Here is a 16,741-nt window from a genome sequence, read left to right on the forward strand (position 1 = left end):
GAGCTAATTTGCTCAACCTTATTTTCTTAGTACTGCTTCTGTATTTGCTGTTTCAGCCAATTCTCATGAAATATTTTGATGGACTTTTAGGCGTGAGATTGTGGCTATCTTGTCTTTTGCAATAAGCCTTGGCTTAAATTTTATTTGCTACTTCTTGTTTTTCAGCCATCAGGCAGGAATTGAGTCGAATCAGCACAACATAATGGCCACAAGACCATCTGGAAGTTGCAAGGGACATGACAAGTGATGGTTCATTTCTAAGTGTACCAAGATCATGCAGAATGGTGAAAGAGGACACCTGACAGCATCTTTTGTTTTTAAAATCCTTTTTATTAGCAGACTCAGCAGACTTTGAAGCTTGCTACTGCCTTGGATTTGCTTCATTTAAAAAAGAAAGAAAAAAGTCTTAAAATCTTTGAAACAGAAAATATTAAAATTTTATCTGGATTTTTAAAATTCATCTGATAATGCACATCAGATTTGGTCAGCCTTTTTGTATTTTGTATTTGCTTATTTAAATGTATGACATTTTTGTTTTTAGTATATTGTAGGTAAGGAAACATGTGATCCATTTGCTTTTATTAGATGACTTCAAAATAATTTTACTGGTAGTCTGCAGTGTAAATGAAAACCTTTTTGCCAACAGAATCTAATTAATGACATCAGTAGTTGAGGCCAGAAGATGCCAGCTGTCAACCAGGAAGTCCCTGGTCTCAAAGCTACCACAATATTAAAGCGGTACATCAGTGCATCACAGCATCTGTGCTCATACTGGTAATAAATTGTTCATTGTCCATGTGGCATTTGTGGCATTGATTGGCTTTTCTTTCAATTCATTCTTGCAATAGATTTGGGCTCATAATATATACTTTTCTACTTATTAACAACAGGGATGGCCAACTTGGCAATCTTGACCAGCTATGGCATTCCAAAGGAAATGGCTATGACTATGTTTACACATTGAATGAAGCCATGGTTTATTGAATTGTCCGAATTCACACAAGACGTTATACCAAATTAAGGAAATCTTATTATGGTTTCCATATTGTGTAAACCAGGTCTTTATCTGACCTCTGGTGGTGCTACCAGAAATACAGTTAGAGAAATAGAAAATTCACATTTTCATGTTTACATCTCTTGGCTATTGTATGAAATATATCAATTTACAAAATTGATGGCTGCAAATCAGTGGATCTAGACTGGAGAATAGAACAACTCCAAAGACAAAATGTCTTTCATCATTTTAAAGCATGTCTTCTGTATATAGTGGTTATATTCAGAATTACTAGTATTCCTCTCCCGAAACAAGTTTGCACTGAATAGATCTCCCCATAACACATCATCCAATATTTTGTCATAAATACTGTGTGATAACTAATAGCAAACTATTTTACTTTGCTTAGGCTTAAATGTATGTTGGCTTGAGCAAACCACTAAGAGTTATGTGGAACCCACACAAAAAATTTTGCTAGTATCCTTGAAACTCTTTTCTCTTGAAACTATATGGCAGTTTCTCCTGAACAGGACCCTCAAAAGTCTCCTCAGACTTTCACTTTGTGGGAAAGTCAGTGATCAAGCCTAACATATGTGTCCTGAATATATGATTTCTTTTCCTGCCTTGGACTATAAAACATCCATTGCTGATTAGAAAGCAGTAAGAATACTGTGCATCTCACGTTGCTTAATAACTTACAACATGGGGGTGAAGTGGGGGGGTACTAGATAAGAATAAGTGGAGCACTGGCTAGGTTTTTTTATAAAGTTTTTTGGTTCCTTTGAAAACTTTGATTTTTTTAATGTGGAAGCACCTCCAATTTCACACTTCAGGAGCTATGTGACTGCTGGGGTTGTGTTTTTTGTTTGTTTGTTGGTGGGGGGGGGGGTGAGTTGTCATATCAAGAGTATATAATATAAATTTCAGAATAATGAACCATGCATCTGAGGAAGCAGACTGTAGTCCATGAAAGCTTATGTGATAATAAATACATTCATCTTTAAGGTAACACAGATTTTGTTGGTTTTTTGCTGCACTAGAATAACATGCTTAACCCCTCTGGAAACTATGTAGTAGCCTAAAAAGAAAGGAAAAAAAGGAGAACCAGGTAGGTAAAAATAAGTTATAAATTAGTCTGCCATTTTTCCATCCAAACCAGTATCATTCACCTTGCTTAGAACATTTTCCAATATTAACTACTGCCCCTTATATAATTAGGAATACCAAGCACTGAAGCACGCAATATTCATTGCTATCAGGCTGTGTTATCTCTACAATTGCACATACCTGTATTAAGAATATATTTGCCTCAATCCATTTTAGGCTGCAATCCTAACCTATTTACCTTGATGATTGTATTAATTTCTATTGATATTACTTCTAAGTAGGTACATATGGGCTTTCTCTTTAAATAATGAAAATCATAAACAGAGCTGCCTGCTATTCAATCACTTTAAATATACACTGCTGGGTACTTTGTAACCTGCCTGTAGCAGTGGGGAGGTCTGATTTAATTATTGCAACTAATATGCATTGACAAACCTCTCTGTCTAGACCAGGGATGGGAAACCGTGGCCCTTTTATGACTTGTGGACTTCAACTCCCAGAATTCCTGAGCCATCCATACAGAGCCATACAGAGATGGAGAGGGGTCTATTGTAGGCAATATCAGACTTCCTAGCCATATACTTTAATTAGTCAAAATATACGGAGATAGCCACCTTTCTCTTCTCTACTTTCCAAATCTATAAATTCAGGGTTCTCCGTGCTCTGAATTTTGCATTGCACAGTAGCAAAGAAAATAGTTCATTTGCATATTTCTTCATATTTGGATTTAAGACAATCCTTTGGATTCAGAAACATACAACAGCTGCATCTACCTAAGACACTTCATCAAATGCATCATTCATGCTTGCGAGGGAAAAATGTTCAAGGTGCAGAAGTCCAGAAGGAAAAGCTGGAGCTGGAATCTAGGAAGATTTAGAAACCAATTTACACTTTCTTTTAACCCTTGAATAAGGACCGATGTTATCATCAAAAACAAAGTCCCAGAGAACAAGTACCCATGACTGGTGTTGAGGTAGGGTGTCATAATATTCAGCTGCTATTTTCTTTACCTGTAAAGATCAATGGGAACATATTAATCCATAATTTCTTACCTGCAAAATATTTAGTTTAATATCAGTATATATATTATATCTCTCTTGTTATCAGAAGTTATCCAACGAATACCCATGTATTTTACAGTATTTGTTTAGGATATAATTATTTACATAGGGTGGTTAATAACATAAGACTTCAAATTTATGCAGCTGCTAGTTTATTGTCTCTGCCGGTAAATACAAAGTTCAAAGTCACATGTATAATAGGCAAGGAAATCTTACTCAACCCATAGCTATGTGGTGAATTGTAGTTTAAAAACTTATGTCACAATATGTTCTTGAACAGGGGTCTCCAACCTCGGTCCCTTTAAGACTTGTGGACTTCAACTCCCAGAGTTCCTCAGCCAGCTTTGCTGGCTGAGGGACTCTGGGAGTTGAAGTCCACAAGTCTTAAAGGGACCAAGATTGGACACTCCTGTTCTTGAATCTTCACGACTCAGAAATAATAGTTGCTATATAATTTCAATTCCTATTCAAAATACTACCTGAACGTTATGTGAAAAATAAGTTGAGATTTGAAGGGTGGGAGGGGTTTTTTCTGTATGAAACATTCAAGCCTTGACTTTTTCGTCTTTGCAATGGAATCTCAGTACAAAAGTAATTTGCATAACCCAATTTATTATGTTTCCATTTATTATGAATTTATATTAACAAGTGTGGTGTGATATATGATGAATTAGACACAGAAATGCATTCAAAAAGGTACTTTTGGACACACTGGAAACTCTTCAGTTTAACCTGGTTGATATGTAACGTGATTGACCAGGGACTTTGGCAGGGAGCAGATAAAAAATTAAGACAAGACAGAATAGGTGCATTCTAGCTAGGCATAAAGGGACGCGGTGGCTCAGGGGCTAGGACGTTGAGCTTGTCGATCGAAAGGTCGGCAGCTCGGCAGTTCGAATCCCTAGTGCTGCCGTGTAACAGGGTGAGCTCCCATTACTTGTCCCAGCTTCTGCCAACCTAGCAGTTTCGAAAGCATATAAAAAAATGCAAGTAGAAAAAATAGGGACCACCTTTGGTGGGAAGGTAACAGCGTTCCGTGCACCTTTGGCGTTGACTCATGCCGGCCACATGACCACGGAGATGTCTTCGGACAGCGCTGGCTCTTCAGCTTTGAAACGGAGATGAGCACCGCCCCCTAGAGTGGGCAACGACTAGTACGTATGTGCAAGGGGAACCTTTACCTTTTACCTTTAGCTAGGCATAACATCCATTGAATTTTTTTCAAATTGAAAGTAATTTGCATTTATGTCATAGACATCTACATACTGCCCATAAAGAGGTGCAACTCCTACAATCTGCTGACTTTAAGATAACTTGATTAGGGGACTGAAGGCTAAAACATATGAAGAACGGTTGCAAGAAGTCGGTATGCCTAGTTTAATGAAAAGAAGGACTTGGGGAGACATGATAGCAGTGTTCCAATATCTTAGGGGTTGCCACAAAGAAGAGGGTGTCAAACTAGTCTCCAAAGCACCTGAGGGTAGAACAAGAAGCAATGGGTGGAAACTAATCAAGGAGAGATGCAACTTAGAACTAAGAAATTTCCTGACAGAACAATTAATCAGTGGAACAACTTGCCTACAGAAGTTGTAAATGCTCCAACACTAGAAAATGTTGGATAACCATTTGTCTGAAATGGTGTAGGGTTTATTGGCTGGGCAGGGGGTTGGACTAGAAGACCTCCAAGGTCCCTTCCAACTCTGTTATTATTATTAAGATATGATGATGATGATGATGATGATGATGATGACTAACAACTGTTTTATCTGTGATGGAGTTTTGTCTGTTTATAAACTGAAGACTCCAATAATACCAACCACAATGGTTATCATAAATAAAATCCAGCTATCATATACCAAGCAATATCAAAAGAGCTTATAAAATCCACAAAGCAATAAAAGTATCCAATATAAAACTCTCAGAATATGAAAGTTTGAGTATAAAAATGATTATACACTTAATTAGTTACTACTTCCTAAAACAGGCCAAGGATGGAACAGTCTTGGTCTCTAGGAACAAAGATCATAAGGGAAGGTACCATCAAAGCAACAACAACCCTTTAGGCCTTAGTTGATTTCAATACTTGCAATAAAGTGAGATTTATTGGAGCTACTGTACAAGTTTGTAATTTATGGAAAGCTGATCCTGCAGATAAGCAGGGTGCAAACCAGTGGTGGGTTGCTCCCGGTTTGCTCCGGTTCTGGAGAGCCGGTAGTAAAAATCTGCTGGCATTTGGAGAACCGGTAGTAATGGCTGGCTGGTCACCCCCCTGAACCGGTTCCCCGATCATCAGAGGTCTGGGTTTTTTTACTTTTAAAAGCATCTTTTCTTCAGCCAAAAAAAGGCTTTTAAAAGTAAAAAAAAAACCCTCTGATGATCACGCAGCTCAGCAGGGATCATCAGAACCCTTTATAAGGTTTTTTTTTAACAACCTCTTCGGCTGAAGAGGTTGTTAAAATAAAAGGTTTTAAAAGGCTCCTCTGGCGATCCCAGCTGAGTTAAGAGGTTCTAGGCTGCTATTAGGCAACTTCAGCTGGTATCGTCAGAGGAGCCTTTTAAAATCTTTTTTTCCTCTGGCCCACCCAATCCCCCTCCTCACTTACATAATTACTGCTCCTTTCAGGCTCCCTTTCCTTCGGCTTCTGCAATCAGTTGCATCAGCTAGCAACTGAATCTGCCTGCCTGCAATCCATCTCCTCAGTGCCTTTGCTGGCTGAGGAACTCTGGGAGTTGAAGTCCACAAACCTTAAAGTTACTAAGGTTGGAGACCCCGATCTAAAAAATATAAATAAAATAAAATAATAAAATATTTCTGCAGCTTTCTGAAATTTGGCGTGTTTCTGTAGTGTTTCACTCTAACTACACAAACACACAGAATTTCACAAAGCTGTATGTGGCATTTTGTGTGTGTGAGAGAGAGAGTGAGGCAGTTGTGTTGTGTGTGTAAAGTGTGAAAGTTGGTTTTTGAGCTTTTTGTGGCTGTCTGAGGTTCCTGCTGTTGCAGGGGCCATTTTGGGTGAAGTGCAGTTGCTTTTATATTATGTGTGACTCAGTAGTGTTGTGTTGTGTTGTGTTGTTTGTGTGTAAAGTGTAAAAGTTGGTTTTTGAGCTTTTTGTGCCTGTGTGAGGTTCCTGCTTGTTGCAGGGGCCATTTTGGGTGAAGTGCAGCTGCTTTTACATTGTGTGTGAGCCTGTTGTGTTGTGTTGTGTTGTGTGTGGGGGCCACACCCACTCAGTCACATGACCACCAAGCCACACCACCAAATAAGCCACACCCACAGAACCGGTAGTAAAAAACCCCACCCCTGGTGCAAACCCTGGATTGATCTACTTATCTATCCAAGGATTTGTTTATTATAATAAGCAATCTGAAATTAACCAACTAATCTGCCTAGACTAGAATTAGAATAACTATTTGTGCTACTAGCTGTCACCTTAATTTCTGAATCTTCTTCAAGTACAGGATTAGAACTGTCTAACTGGGAGGTAACAAGAGAATGAGCATTAATAGTCAGATCTTTTCTGGAAAAAATGTTATTGATGGAGCATTCACAGCTGGAAAAAGACTGCTTCTGCTACCTGTTGCTACCACATTGATCTGCAAAGTCAAACCCAGCATAGTGTCAAAGAAGACACATTAAGACTGCATACCTGCTCTTTCAAGGAGAAAAAAACCTCCATCTACAACAGATAGTCTTTATCATATGTATTAGGTCTCCCCAATCATCAAACCTTCTACCATGACTAGATTATATCCAAACAGAAGCCCACCAGGCAAACCTGCACACCTGACAAATGTGGAAAAATTAAACATACCGGAGTATTTCAGAATTTGCTAATAAGGAAGCAGATAATCCACATTTATCTGCTTCCTCGTTAGCAAATTCTGAAATTCTATGCATTGAGAAATTACCAAGGACAGATTTTTTTAAATTATCTCTTTGCTTCTGCTTGGGAGTTGTCACATAAAACAGTGACTTAGAGATGATCTGTTCATGACAGTCTCTCCTGTTTCTTCCACCTAAATACCACCTTCCTTGTATAAAGATCTTAGCCTAATGTCTATGGAGATTCTTAATCATCCAGCTCATGGTTGTCCCAAAGGTGCTATTCAAAAGGCAACTGGACTTTCTTGGTTTTTTCTTTGAAAACATTTTGCTTCTTATCCAAGAAGCTTCTTGAGTTCTCTGTTCTTCTTGGATGAGAAGCAAAACATTTTCAAGGAAAACAACCAAGAAAGTTCAGTTGCCTTTTGAACAGCATCTTTGGGGCAACTTAGTCTAATGAGGGTGATGAGATGAGGCCTAAATTTAAGACATCAAAACCATAATGTACATAAACATCTGAACTACAACAACATGACAACTTTTAGCATCACTTCTAAGACTCCCTCTGATATTGGATTACAAAGCATAAAAAGCACAAAAGGATCCAGATCCTGTCATAACTCCATAAACTTCAGGTACAGATAGAATTCTTAGTCTCTTATTATTATTTTTAAAGTATGAAAATATTGTATTATTAAAATTGTATCATAATACAATTTTGTTATACAATAGTCTAATGCCTTTTTTTCAGCATATTCAAAGAATGAAGAATCAGTCAGTTTAAAACAAGGAAGAGACAAGTACCAGAAAAAAGCAGATAAAAATTGTGAGAAAAAATGGGAAGATTGAAAGGGAGGACAAAGCTGAAGAATGCAAGCAGACTGGTTACAGGGGACCAGAGGTCAGACAAATAAAAGTTAAGGAACGATAAAGATAAAATGATATGGCTTTGGAGGAAAGGTAATCAAACAAGAATGAGCAAAATGATTTTTTTAAAAAAATCAGAAGTCTTCAGCTTCTCTCCCCTAACCCTTCCCAGGCAATTTACCTGAATAAATTTGAATAGGGAAGTAAGACAATTAACAGAGCAGCACAATCCCAAAGTGTTCTCATAGGCAAAATGTACGCAACTGATAACAGTTACTACCTACTTACTCATAGAAATATTTTAGATCCATAACATTATTTAGCCCTCTGCCCTAATTTATCTTTTGATCAAAGCAGTTTCACCCACGGGGTGATTCAAAAAACAGACACGTTTGTGGCCATCACAACATGACCGAAGCCGCCCCACACCCACATAGGTCTATGTAATGTGAGCTCATGTATGAAAGGGGTGGAGCTTAGATTGCAATGCTGTATCTGCCATGTTTTAACCATCTCCATGGACGCCATTGTATGGAAGAAAAGTTAATCCTTTCCATTTTACCTAAGGTGTGATAAATAAAATTACTTCTAATTTCATTGGTAAGAAAAAATAGCAAGGAGATAGTTTTACCTTGGACCACAGAGAAAGCAAAGGACCACAGCTGCCTCCCTTTCTTCAGATTTTTTTAAAGGTGATACAATCAATTTTTTTATCACCAATCAAATGAGGCAGTTGTACCATCTAACTCAGTCTTCCTGAACTTCAGCTCCAGAATTCTCCAGCCAACAGGGCCATTGCTGAGAATATTGACTCCTGAAGCCCACGCATCTAAAGGTATTCAAGCCTAAGTAGAGTGATCAAAACACACAAGATGTTTGCTTTTATGGTGGCAAGGTGATCGCAGATTTATTATTTATCTTTGCCAATCAGAAGGGGAGATTAAATCAGTTTGACCAATCAGACTCTTAGCTGATAAGATGGGGACTTTCTGGGCTTTTTTTTTTTTTAAAGAAGTACGTGCAGCTTCCAGTAAACCACACGATTGGGGAAGGGGGGGGACTTTTAGACATGATTTACACCAAAGAGCAACAGTACAAGTTAAAATCCATCCTTTAAATTCAGTCGACTTCAATCGACCCGTTTCTGCTGCACCCAGTTCCGTGTTTTTACACACCACAGGCTTTTGTCCTTCAAGTGAAAGGTCAAGTTAATTGTTGATAGAATGTAATTTAATGTAATTTCCAGTCAGCATACCCTACCTGGAGTGTAACCTAGTTTGTCAGGTTTTTGTACTCATTTTTTTTCCGATTGTTGTAGACCAAACCCAATATCCTGAAGCATCACATAAGTTATTAATTTGAGGGGCAGTGAGCCAGACAAAACAATAGCCACCCAGAAAGGAATTCCAAGGTTTTATGAATATTATGAATGTCAGGTGTTAACCTGACCCCTATTAACTTTTCTAATGCAATCAGGCTCTTTGTCTTCCCCATGGAGAATGAGCCCAAACTCTGATTTATATTGGCAAATTAGTTGACTCTTAAAATGGTGGGTATATTTGCATGATGCCCTGGCATAAGCTAGCCACATAAACAACTTTAGCTGTTATGCAACCACTGATCCCTATGGGAAGCTGATGTATCAGCCCAATTCAAAGAAGTGTATAAATATTCTAGGGATAAACCATTATATATGTTTCATGAATACAACTACTGGGTTATTCATCACATACTATATACTGCTACTCTACCTCCCCAAAAGGAAAACAGTTTTTCAGAAGGTGGGAGATGTATTTCAGTTAATGCCACAGGGTGGCTAGACCTAGCTACACCACAAGTACCTTTATTGCAAGCTGTTCTTTGGTAATGCTTTGCCAGGCACTACATAACTGTGTTCAAAGCCCAACCTCTTTTTACTTCAATAGTGGTCATCATTTTGACTTCTACACACACACACACACCATACTTTTGCTGTTTTGTGTATGCCCCATCTTTAAACAGGGTAAACAGAATAGAAAGTCACAATCAGGTCACAGCCAAAGAAATTGGTTGTGGGCATTAGCATCCATACCCCATAGCACAATCTTTTTATGTTTATGTCTCGCCTGGACTACTGCAATGCTCTCTACATGGGGCTCCCCTTGAAGAGCACCCGGAGACTTCAGCTAGTTCAGAACGCGGCTGCGCGGGTTATTGAGGGAGCGTCTCGGAGCTCCCATATAACACCTATCCTGCGCAGACTGCACTGGCTACCTGTTGTTTTCCGGGTGCGCTTCAAGGTATTGGTTACCACCTTTAAAGCGCTCCATGGCTTAGGACCGGGTTATCTACGGGACCGTCTACTGCCGGCTTCTATCTCCCATCGTCCGGTACGTTCCCACAGAGAGGGACTCCTCAGGGTGCCGTCAGCCAAACAGTGTCGACTGGCGGCCCCCCCGGGGGGGGGCTTCTCTGTGGGGCTCCACCCTGTGGAACGAACTTCCCCTCGGACTTGACAATTACCTGACCTTAGGACCTTTCATGAACTTAAAACTTATTTATTCCGTATGGCTGGACTAGCCTGATTCTTATTTTTATTGGATGGGTTTTTAAAATTCTGTGATTTTATGGGGAAGTACGTTTTTAATATTTTGGGCATTTAAATTAGTTTTTTAAGGGATGTTTTTAATTATTGTATGTATGTATATTTTATCTGCCTGTTCACCGCCCTGAGTCCTTCGGGAGAAGGGCGGTATACAAATTAAAATATTATTATTATTATTATTATTATTATTATTATTTTGGGTCAACTTACAGAAAAATGTGAAGTTTGGGAAGGAATTTAGTAAAGATTTAGAAGGTTATGCATACTGCTACATCAGCAGCCCCTAACCTTTCTGCCTTTATGGACCAGCAGTGGCATCGGCATCAGAGACAGAAGGAGAGGAGATGGTTTCATGCGCATACCTACCACTTGGGCAAATGGAGTTTCACGTACTTGCGGGGGTTGGGGACCTCAGTGCTAAATGAAAGATTTGTAGCAGAGTCGGGAGGGTGGGAAGGCAACAGGTGACACAAGTTCATATATATGATTTATCATATCATTATATATAATATATTTTATAAATATATCATATATTTATTATAGATTACAATATATCATATATTTAGGATTTGTTCCCAATGGGCATTCACTATGATTGCTGTGTAATCATTTTGATTTCCTTTCTTCTGCAAGAAATAGGATTCAGCATGGACTGACCATTTCCTAATGTGGTTCCTTCCTAAAGTACTAGCTTTTGTACATTTCATATGAAAAATAGAAGAAGTAGAGTTTTTATAACACATCGGCTAAAGTGCTGTTGACTAGCTCAGTGCATTGTATGCCGCCAGCATCATTACTGACTAGATCTAGGTGTTGTGCAAATTCAGACATTTGGATCTGTTTCCCAAACTCTAATTTGCTTAATATAGGGTTAATAAGTTATACAAACAAAGTCAGTATCTAATGACAGATGCAGGTAAACCTTCCTGGCTTGCTTAGGTTCTCCACTGACTTTCCAGATAGATGAGGTCCAGCTTCAACCTCGACCACCAAGGTCAACGATCTGACCTTGGTCAATGAGACTGCAACCTATAGATGTCTCAAGGATTTTCATATCTGACACAAGTCAATTTAACAGAAGAATGAATAAAAGTCAGAGAATGAGATTTAGTAGTGGCAAAAAAATTTGCAGGAGGGAGCTGGAAAAAAGTTGAATTCGAAAGAGTAGCAAAGAAGATTGAATAAATTGGATTTATTAAACTGAACCATTATTGTTTATTAGATAACTTCAACCTGCAGTTACTATAATCCACAGAAATACATAGCCAGTTCACTTATTCTATAAAGCCAATTCAGAAATATTCTAGATAACTCTATCAATCCAGATGCTTCCTTCTGGGGAGGGGAAGGGTCCTTGATTGCTTTCTGGAAGCCATATTACCTTGATGCCTTCAGGATCCAGGCCTGCCACAATCCTACCATGGGAAGTTGGGAGGGGGGATTGCATGAGTGAAGCAGAATTAGCCACAACAAAACGCAGAGAAGTTCAAGGCCATGGTGTCCGACAGCTGTGCAGAGAAGAAAGTGGAGGTTGTCTTCTGTACCTGAAGGAACTGATTGGAGCAGTGGTGGACATGTGGGAGAAGTGGGCAAGGTCTTGAACTTCCTTTTGGATGAGGAAAACCCAGAAGGTCTCAGATTCAGGTTTTCCACAAAAGTGCTAATATGACATCTCTAATAAAAGTTAGCTTTGAGGAATCGCAATCCTCGGAGTTTGATTTCGTTGGGGGTATTACTTGGAACCCTGACAGATGTTTCATTATCCAAATAGGTAACATCATCAGTTCTAGACTAAGTTTATGCTTCCTCTTATTTGTCTAATCAAGCATTTTTAAGGAATATCAAACTGCTCATAGCTTATTTTTGAGGATGCTATAAAAAGATTGGAGCATGCACTAGACAGAATAACTAGGCTCTGACATGAGGGTCATGATGCCAAGGATATCACTGTGAATTCATAGCCTCCCCAATGCTGGTAAGTATGATAGGACTTGTAACTCTTTAATTATCAGAGCTAAATTGAATAGAAACAGGGGAAAGATAACACGCTATGAAGAATCATAGAAACAAATCTTACGCAAGTATGGGCTTTTTTCCTATGTATTGAAAACAGCAAGAATGTTTGTGTATGTCTGCATATGTGTTTGGGGAGTGAAGAATGCCATTTGTAACCTTGAAGCAATGTTTGATGTTTGGTGCTCTATTTAAAGAAAAATCAAGCTATATTTTTTTATTAGGACAATGACTAGATTTCAATGTTTTTTATGTTCTGGAAAAAAATTGATTTGTTTGTTCCCATTTATGTAAAAATACTAATTATTTTTTTAAAAATAATTTTTATTAAACAGTTTTTAAAAAAAACAAAAACAAAAAAGAAATATTAACACTTTCTTCTTTTCAACAGTTTCGTGACGGTAATCAATACTTATACATTTTCTCTCTCTAATCCTAATGTATCTTTTATACATATATTTCTAATATATTATATATATATATCACTATAATATATTATATTATTCTAATTATTTTATTTACATATATACTTAGATATGCACATGTACCCAATTTCCTTTCCACAATTTTTGTTTCTTTCTATTTGTTCTTCTATTTCTACTCCTAATTTAGCCGTTATTTAATCTTTCCTTGTCCTTTTTTTTCCCCTTTTCCTCCAACCATTTATACCATCTTTCCCCTCTCCATCTCCCCTCTCCATCTCTCTCCTTAATTATGTAAAAATACTAATTAAATGAATGAGAATGTCTCCCATCAGGTTTTTACTTCTTTAATAGGTTACCTATTTTGTTACAAATATTAAACCTGCATGAATCACCAATTTCTTCTGCATCTCTTGCCCCACCATCCAGATGCTGGAGATGCTGTCTCTTATCTGGATGGTCCCCTTAGCAGTATCTCTTTGCCCTGTCTCCCAAAGTCTTTCATTCCATAACAAGAATGCTAATGAAAGGAAGGGTGAAGATGAAGTGTTATCAAAAATCTAGATCAAAGCTAAATTGCTCTTTTATCCTATACCATAAATGTGTAAACAAAGGTGGAGGAGAAAGTCTGGCAAGGGTGTGCCCAAAGACAAGAGTGTCTGAAGGGATAGCAATAGCACTTAGACTTATATACCACTTCACAGTGCTTTACAGCTCTCTCTAAGTGGTTTACAGAGTCAGCCTATTGCCCCCAACAATCTGGGTCCTCATTTTACCGACCTTGGAAGGAGGGAAGGCTGAGTCAACCTTGAGTCTGGTGGATTTTGAACTGCCAAATTGCAGGCAGCCGGCAGTCAGCAGAAGCTAAGATACAGGGATGAAATCTAAAAATTTTCCCTACAGGTTCTGTGGGCGTGGCTTAATTGGTGGGCGTGGCTTGGTGGTCAGATAACTGGGTGGGCACGGACAATAACAATAAATAATAAAATAATAAACAAAGTATATAAAACAATTTGTTGTTGTTATTTGCGAAGTCGTGTCCAACCCATCACGACCCCATGGACAACGTTCCTCCAGGCCTTCCTGTCCTCTACCATCCTCTGGAGTCCATTTAATCTCACACCAACTGCTTCAGTGACTCCATCCAGCCACCTCATTCTCTGTAGTCTCATTCTTCTTTTGCCCTCAATCTTTCCCAGCATTAGGCTCTTCTTCAGTGAGTCCTTCCTTCTCATTAGGTGGCAAAAGTATTTCAGTTTTATCTTCAGGATCTGGCCTTCTAAAGAGCAGTCAGGGTTGATCTCCTCTAGGACTGACAAAACAATAATGGGTGTGGCTCAGGCTGTAAGAAGCCTGTTATTAAAACACAGCTGCCTGCAATTACTGCAGGTTCTAGTCCCACCAGGTCCAAGGTTGACTCAGCCTTCCATCCTTTATAAGGTAGGTAAAATGAGGACCCAGATTGTTGTGGGGGGGGAATAAGTGGACTTTGTAAATATACAAATAGAATGAGACTATTGCCTTACACACTGTAAGCCGCCCTGAGTCTTCGGAGAAGGGCGGGATATAAATGTAAATAAAAATAAAAAATAAAAAAAATAAGAGGTACCAAAAACCAACTTTCACACTTCACACACACACAACACAACACAACTGACTCACACACAATGTAAAAACAGCTGCACTTCAACCAAAATAGTCCCTGCAACAAGCAGGAACCTCACACAGCCACAAAAAGCTCAAAAACCAACTTTCACACTTTACACACACACAATACAACTGACTCACACACACACACACACACACAAAATGCCACATACAGCTTTGTGAGTTTTTGTGTGTTTGTGTAGTTAGAGTGAAACACTACAGAACACACCAAATCTCAGAATGCTGCAGAAATATTTTATTTTATTATTTTATTTATATTTTTTAGATCAGGGGTCTCCAACCTTAGTAACTTTAAGGTTTGTGGACTTCAATTCCCAGAGTTCCTCAGCCAGCAAAGCAGGCAGATTGAGTTGCTCACTGAGGAAATGGATTGCAGGTGGGCAGGTTCAGTTGCTAGCTGATGCAACTGATGTAAAGCATGGCTTTGCGAGCTTGAAAAGAGCAGCAATAAGGCAAGTGAGGACGGGGCATTGGGTGGGCATGGGCGGGGGCTGTTGTAAGAGGTTGTTAAAAATGATTTTAAAAGCCTGTGATGATCAGGAAACTCAGCTGGGATCACCAGAGGAAAAAAAGATTTTAAAAACTCCTCTGACGATCCCAGCTGAAGTTGCCTCATGGCCAGAACCTCTTAAAACAATTGTTTTAACAAGCTCTTCGGCTGAAGAGCTTGTAGAAGACATGTTTTTTAAGGTTCTGGTGATGAGGAACTCAGCTGGGATCGCCAGAGGAGCCTTTTAAAACCTTTCGGCCAAAGAGGTTGTTAAAAAAAACAGTTTAAAGGGTTCTGATGATCCCAGCTGAGCCGCGGGTTCATCAAAGACTTTTTTTTTACTTTTAAAGGCATGTTTTCGGCTGAAGAAAAAATGCTTTTAAAAGTAAAAAAAAAACCTCTGATGATGGCACGGCTCAGCAGGGGCAGGGGGTGGGGCCAGGGGTTTTTGCTACCGATTCTTCGATCCACCTGCCGCCATCGCTACCGATGGCGAGCCGGTCTGAACCGGGAGCATTTCACCCCTGCTAAGATAGTAGTTCCACTACATGCAAACTCAGTTTTTGCCCCCTCCTTGACTGAATAAATAATATTCACATTATCTTTTATTATTGGAATGTTGGAGAAATTATTTCCTACTGCCTGCCAATGTGTTTAACTTCTTTAATAGCTATCCATGTTATAACATGGCTTAAGACTCCCCAAAGCTGAAGGTATGGTTAAGGGTGATAAGAGTCTTCACAAAATAACCTTTGAGATCAAATGTGTTAAACAAAAATCAGAAACTCACTCTAGAAAAAACATAGTTTGTAACAGGCTTTCCAGAGGGACAATCCCCCAACTCTCAATACGTTAGAGACCTCATCAATTCCCTTGGCACATGCCAGGTTCCTATCCCACGTATTTACCTTTTCTAAAGTCGTTTACTTTTAAAATAAAAAGGCTTTTTAACAGATTCAATTAAACCAATTTAAATGGAAAGCTGCCATGTTGCAGAACTAATCATCTTTTTTTTAGCATGGTCTCTTGTTTACAAGAATGCTTCCCACCCAAACATTCCTAGAGGCCTGACAAGTGGAGGATTGCTGCAATTCCCTGCTTTGCTTGACCTGTGCCTGCTGCCCCTCAAAAAGTCAAATGGGATGGTAGGGAGCATCCTAAGAACATCGGGAGGATAGCGGGCATTAACTTCACAAGGCCTTTCTGGAGAATGAATGAATGCTTTATAATTTGACAGGCCCACCACAGCAGTGGGGAGGATATCAGAATTTGCAAGATGGTCATTCTGGTGCCACAGTTAGAGAGCTGCTCCTCTGTGTATCACAAACCAAGTGTCTGCAACCATTTAGTGCAGTGGTAGTCAACCTGATCCCTACTGCCCACTAGTGGGCATTCCAGCTTTCATGGTGGGCAGTAGGGGTTTTGTCCGATATGGAAGTACTTTCCTTTTTTTTTAATTTAATTGACTTTTTAAAAAAACTTCATAGCATTATTTAAAAACATTTTCATTAGGTTTTCATAAAATTCCCCATGACAATTTAAATTTCTGAAAATATACTATTTGTATCACCCGTGCATAAGTTTAGTTCACATTACATGAACTAAAGTGAAACTTTCATTAAGTGAAACTAAATGGCACTATAGTGTGACCGCAAACAAAAGAGTCTCGTCCCAGAATAGCTCGCGCATCTCCCCCCCCACATCACCC

The 16,741-nt window shown here is 38.9% G+C and overlaps 2 protein-coding genes across 14 annotated transcripts in view; one reads left to right on the forward strand and one right to left on the reverse strand.

The window, feature by feature from the left end:
* EVL (Enah/Vasp-like) overlaps positions 1-801 on the forward strand; it is a 174,838-nt gene extending 174,037 nt beyond the window's left edge. For all 13 annotated transcript variants that reach the window (XM_058162691.1, XM_058162688.1, XM_058162687.1 and 10 more), the window contains one exon: positions 166-801. In XM_058162691.1, coding sequence (XP_058018674.1) covers positions 166-203 — 38 coding nt within the window. In that variant the 3' untranslated portion in view covers positions 204-801. The remainder of the gene's footprint in view (positions 1-165) is intronic.
* A 144-nt stretch (positions 802-945) lies between these two features.
* Positions 946-16,741, reverse strand: part of DEGS2 (delta 4-desaturase, sphingolipid 2) — a 37,785-nt gene continuing 21,989 nt past the window's right edge. Inside the window, exon 3 of the mRNA XM_058162701.1 lies at positions 946-3,111. Within this exon, the coding sequence (XP_058018684.1) occupies positions 2,965-3,111 (147 nt within the window). The 3' untranslated portion in view covers positions 946-2,964. The remainder of the gene's footprint in view (positions 3,112-16,741) is intronic.

The sequence above is a fragment of the Ahaetulla prasina genome, chromosome 1, assembly GCF_028640845.1.
Source record: "Ahaetulla prasina isolate Xishuangbanna chromosome 1, ASM2864084v1, whole genome shotgun sequence".
In the NCBI taxonomy this organism is placed as follows: Eukaryota; Metazoa; Chordata; class Lepidosauria; order Squamata; family Colubridae; genus Ahaetulla; species Ahaetulla prasina.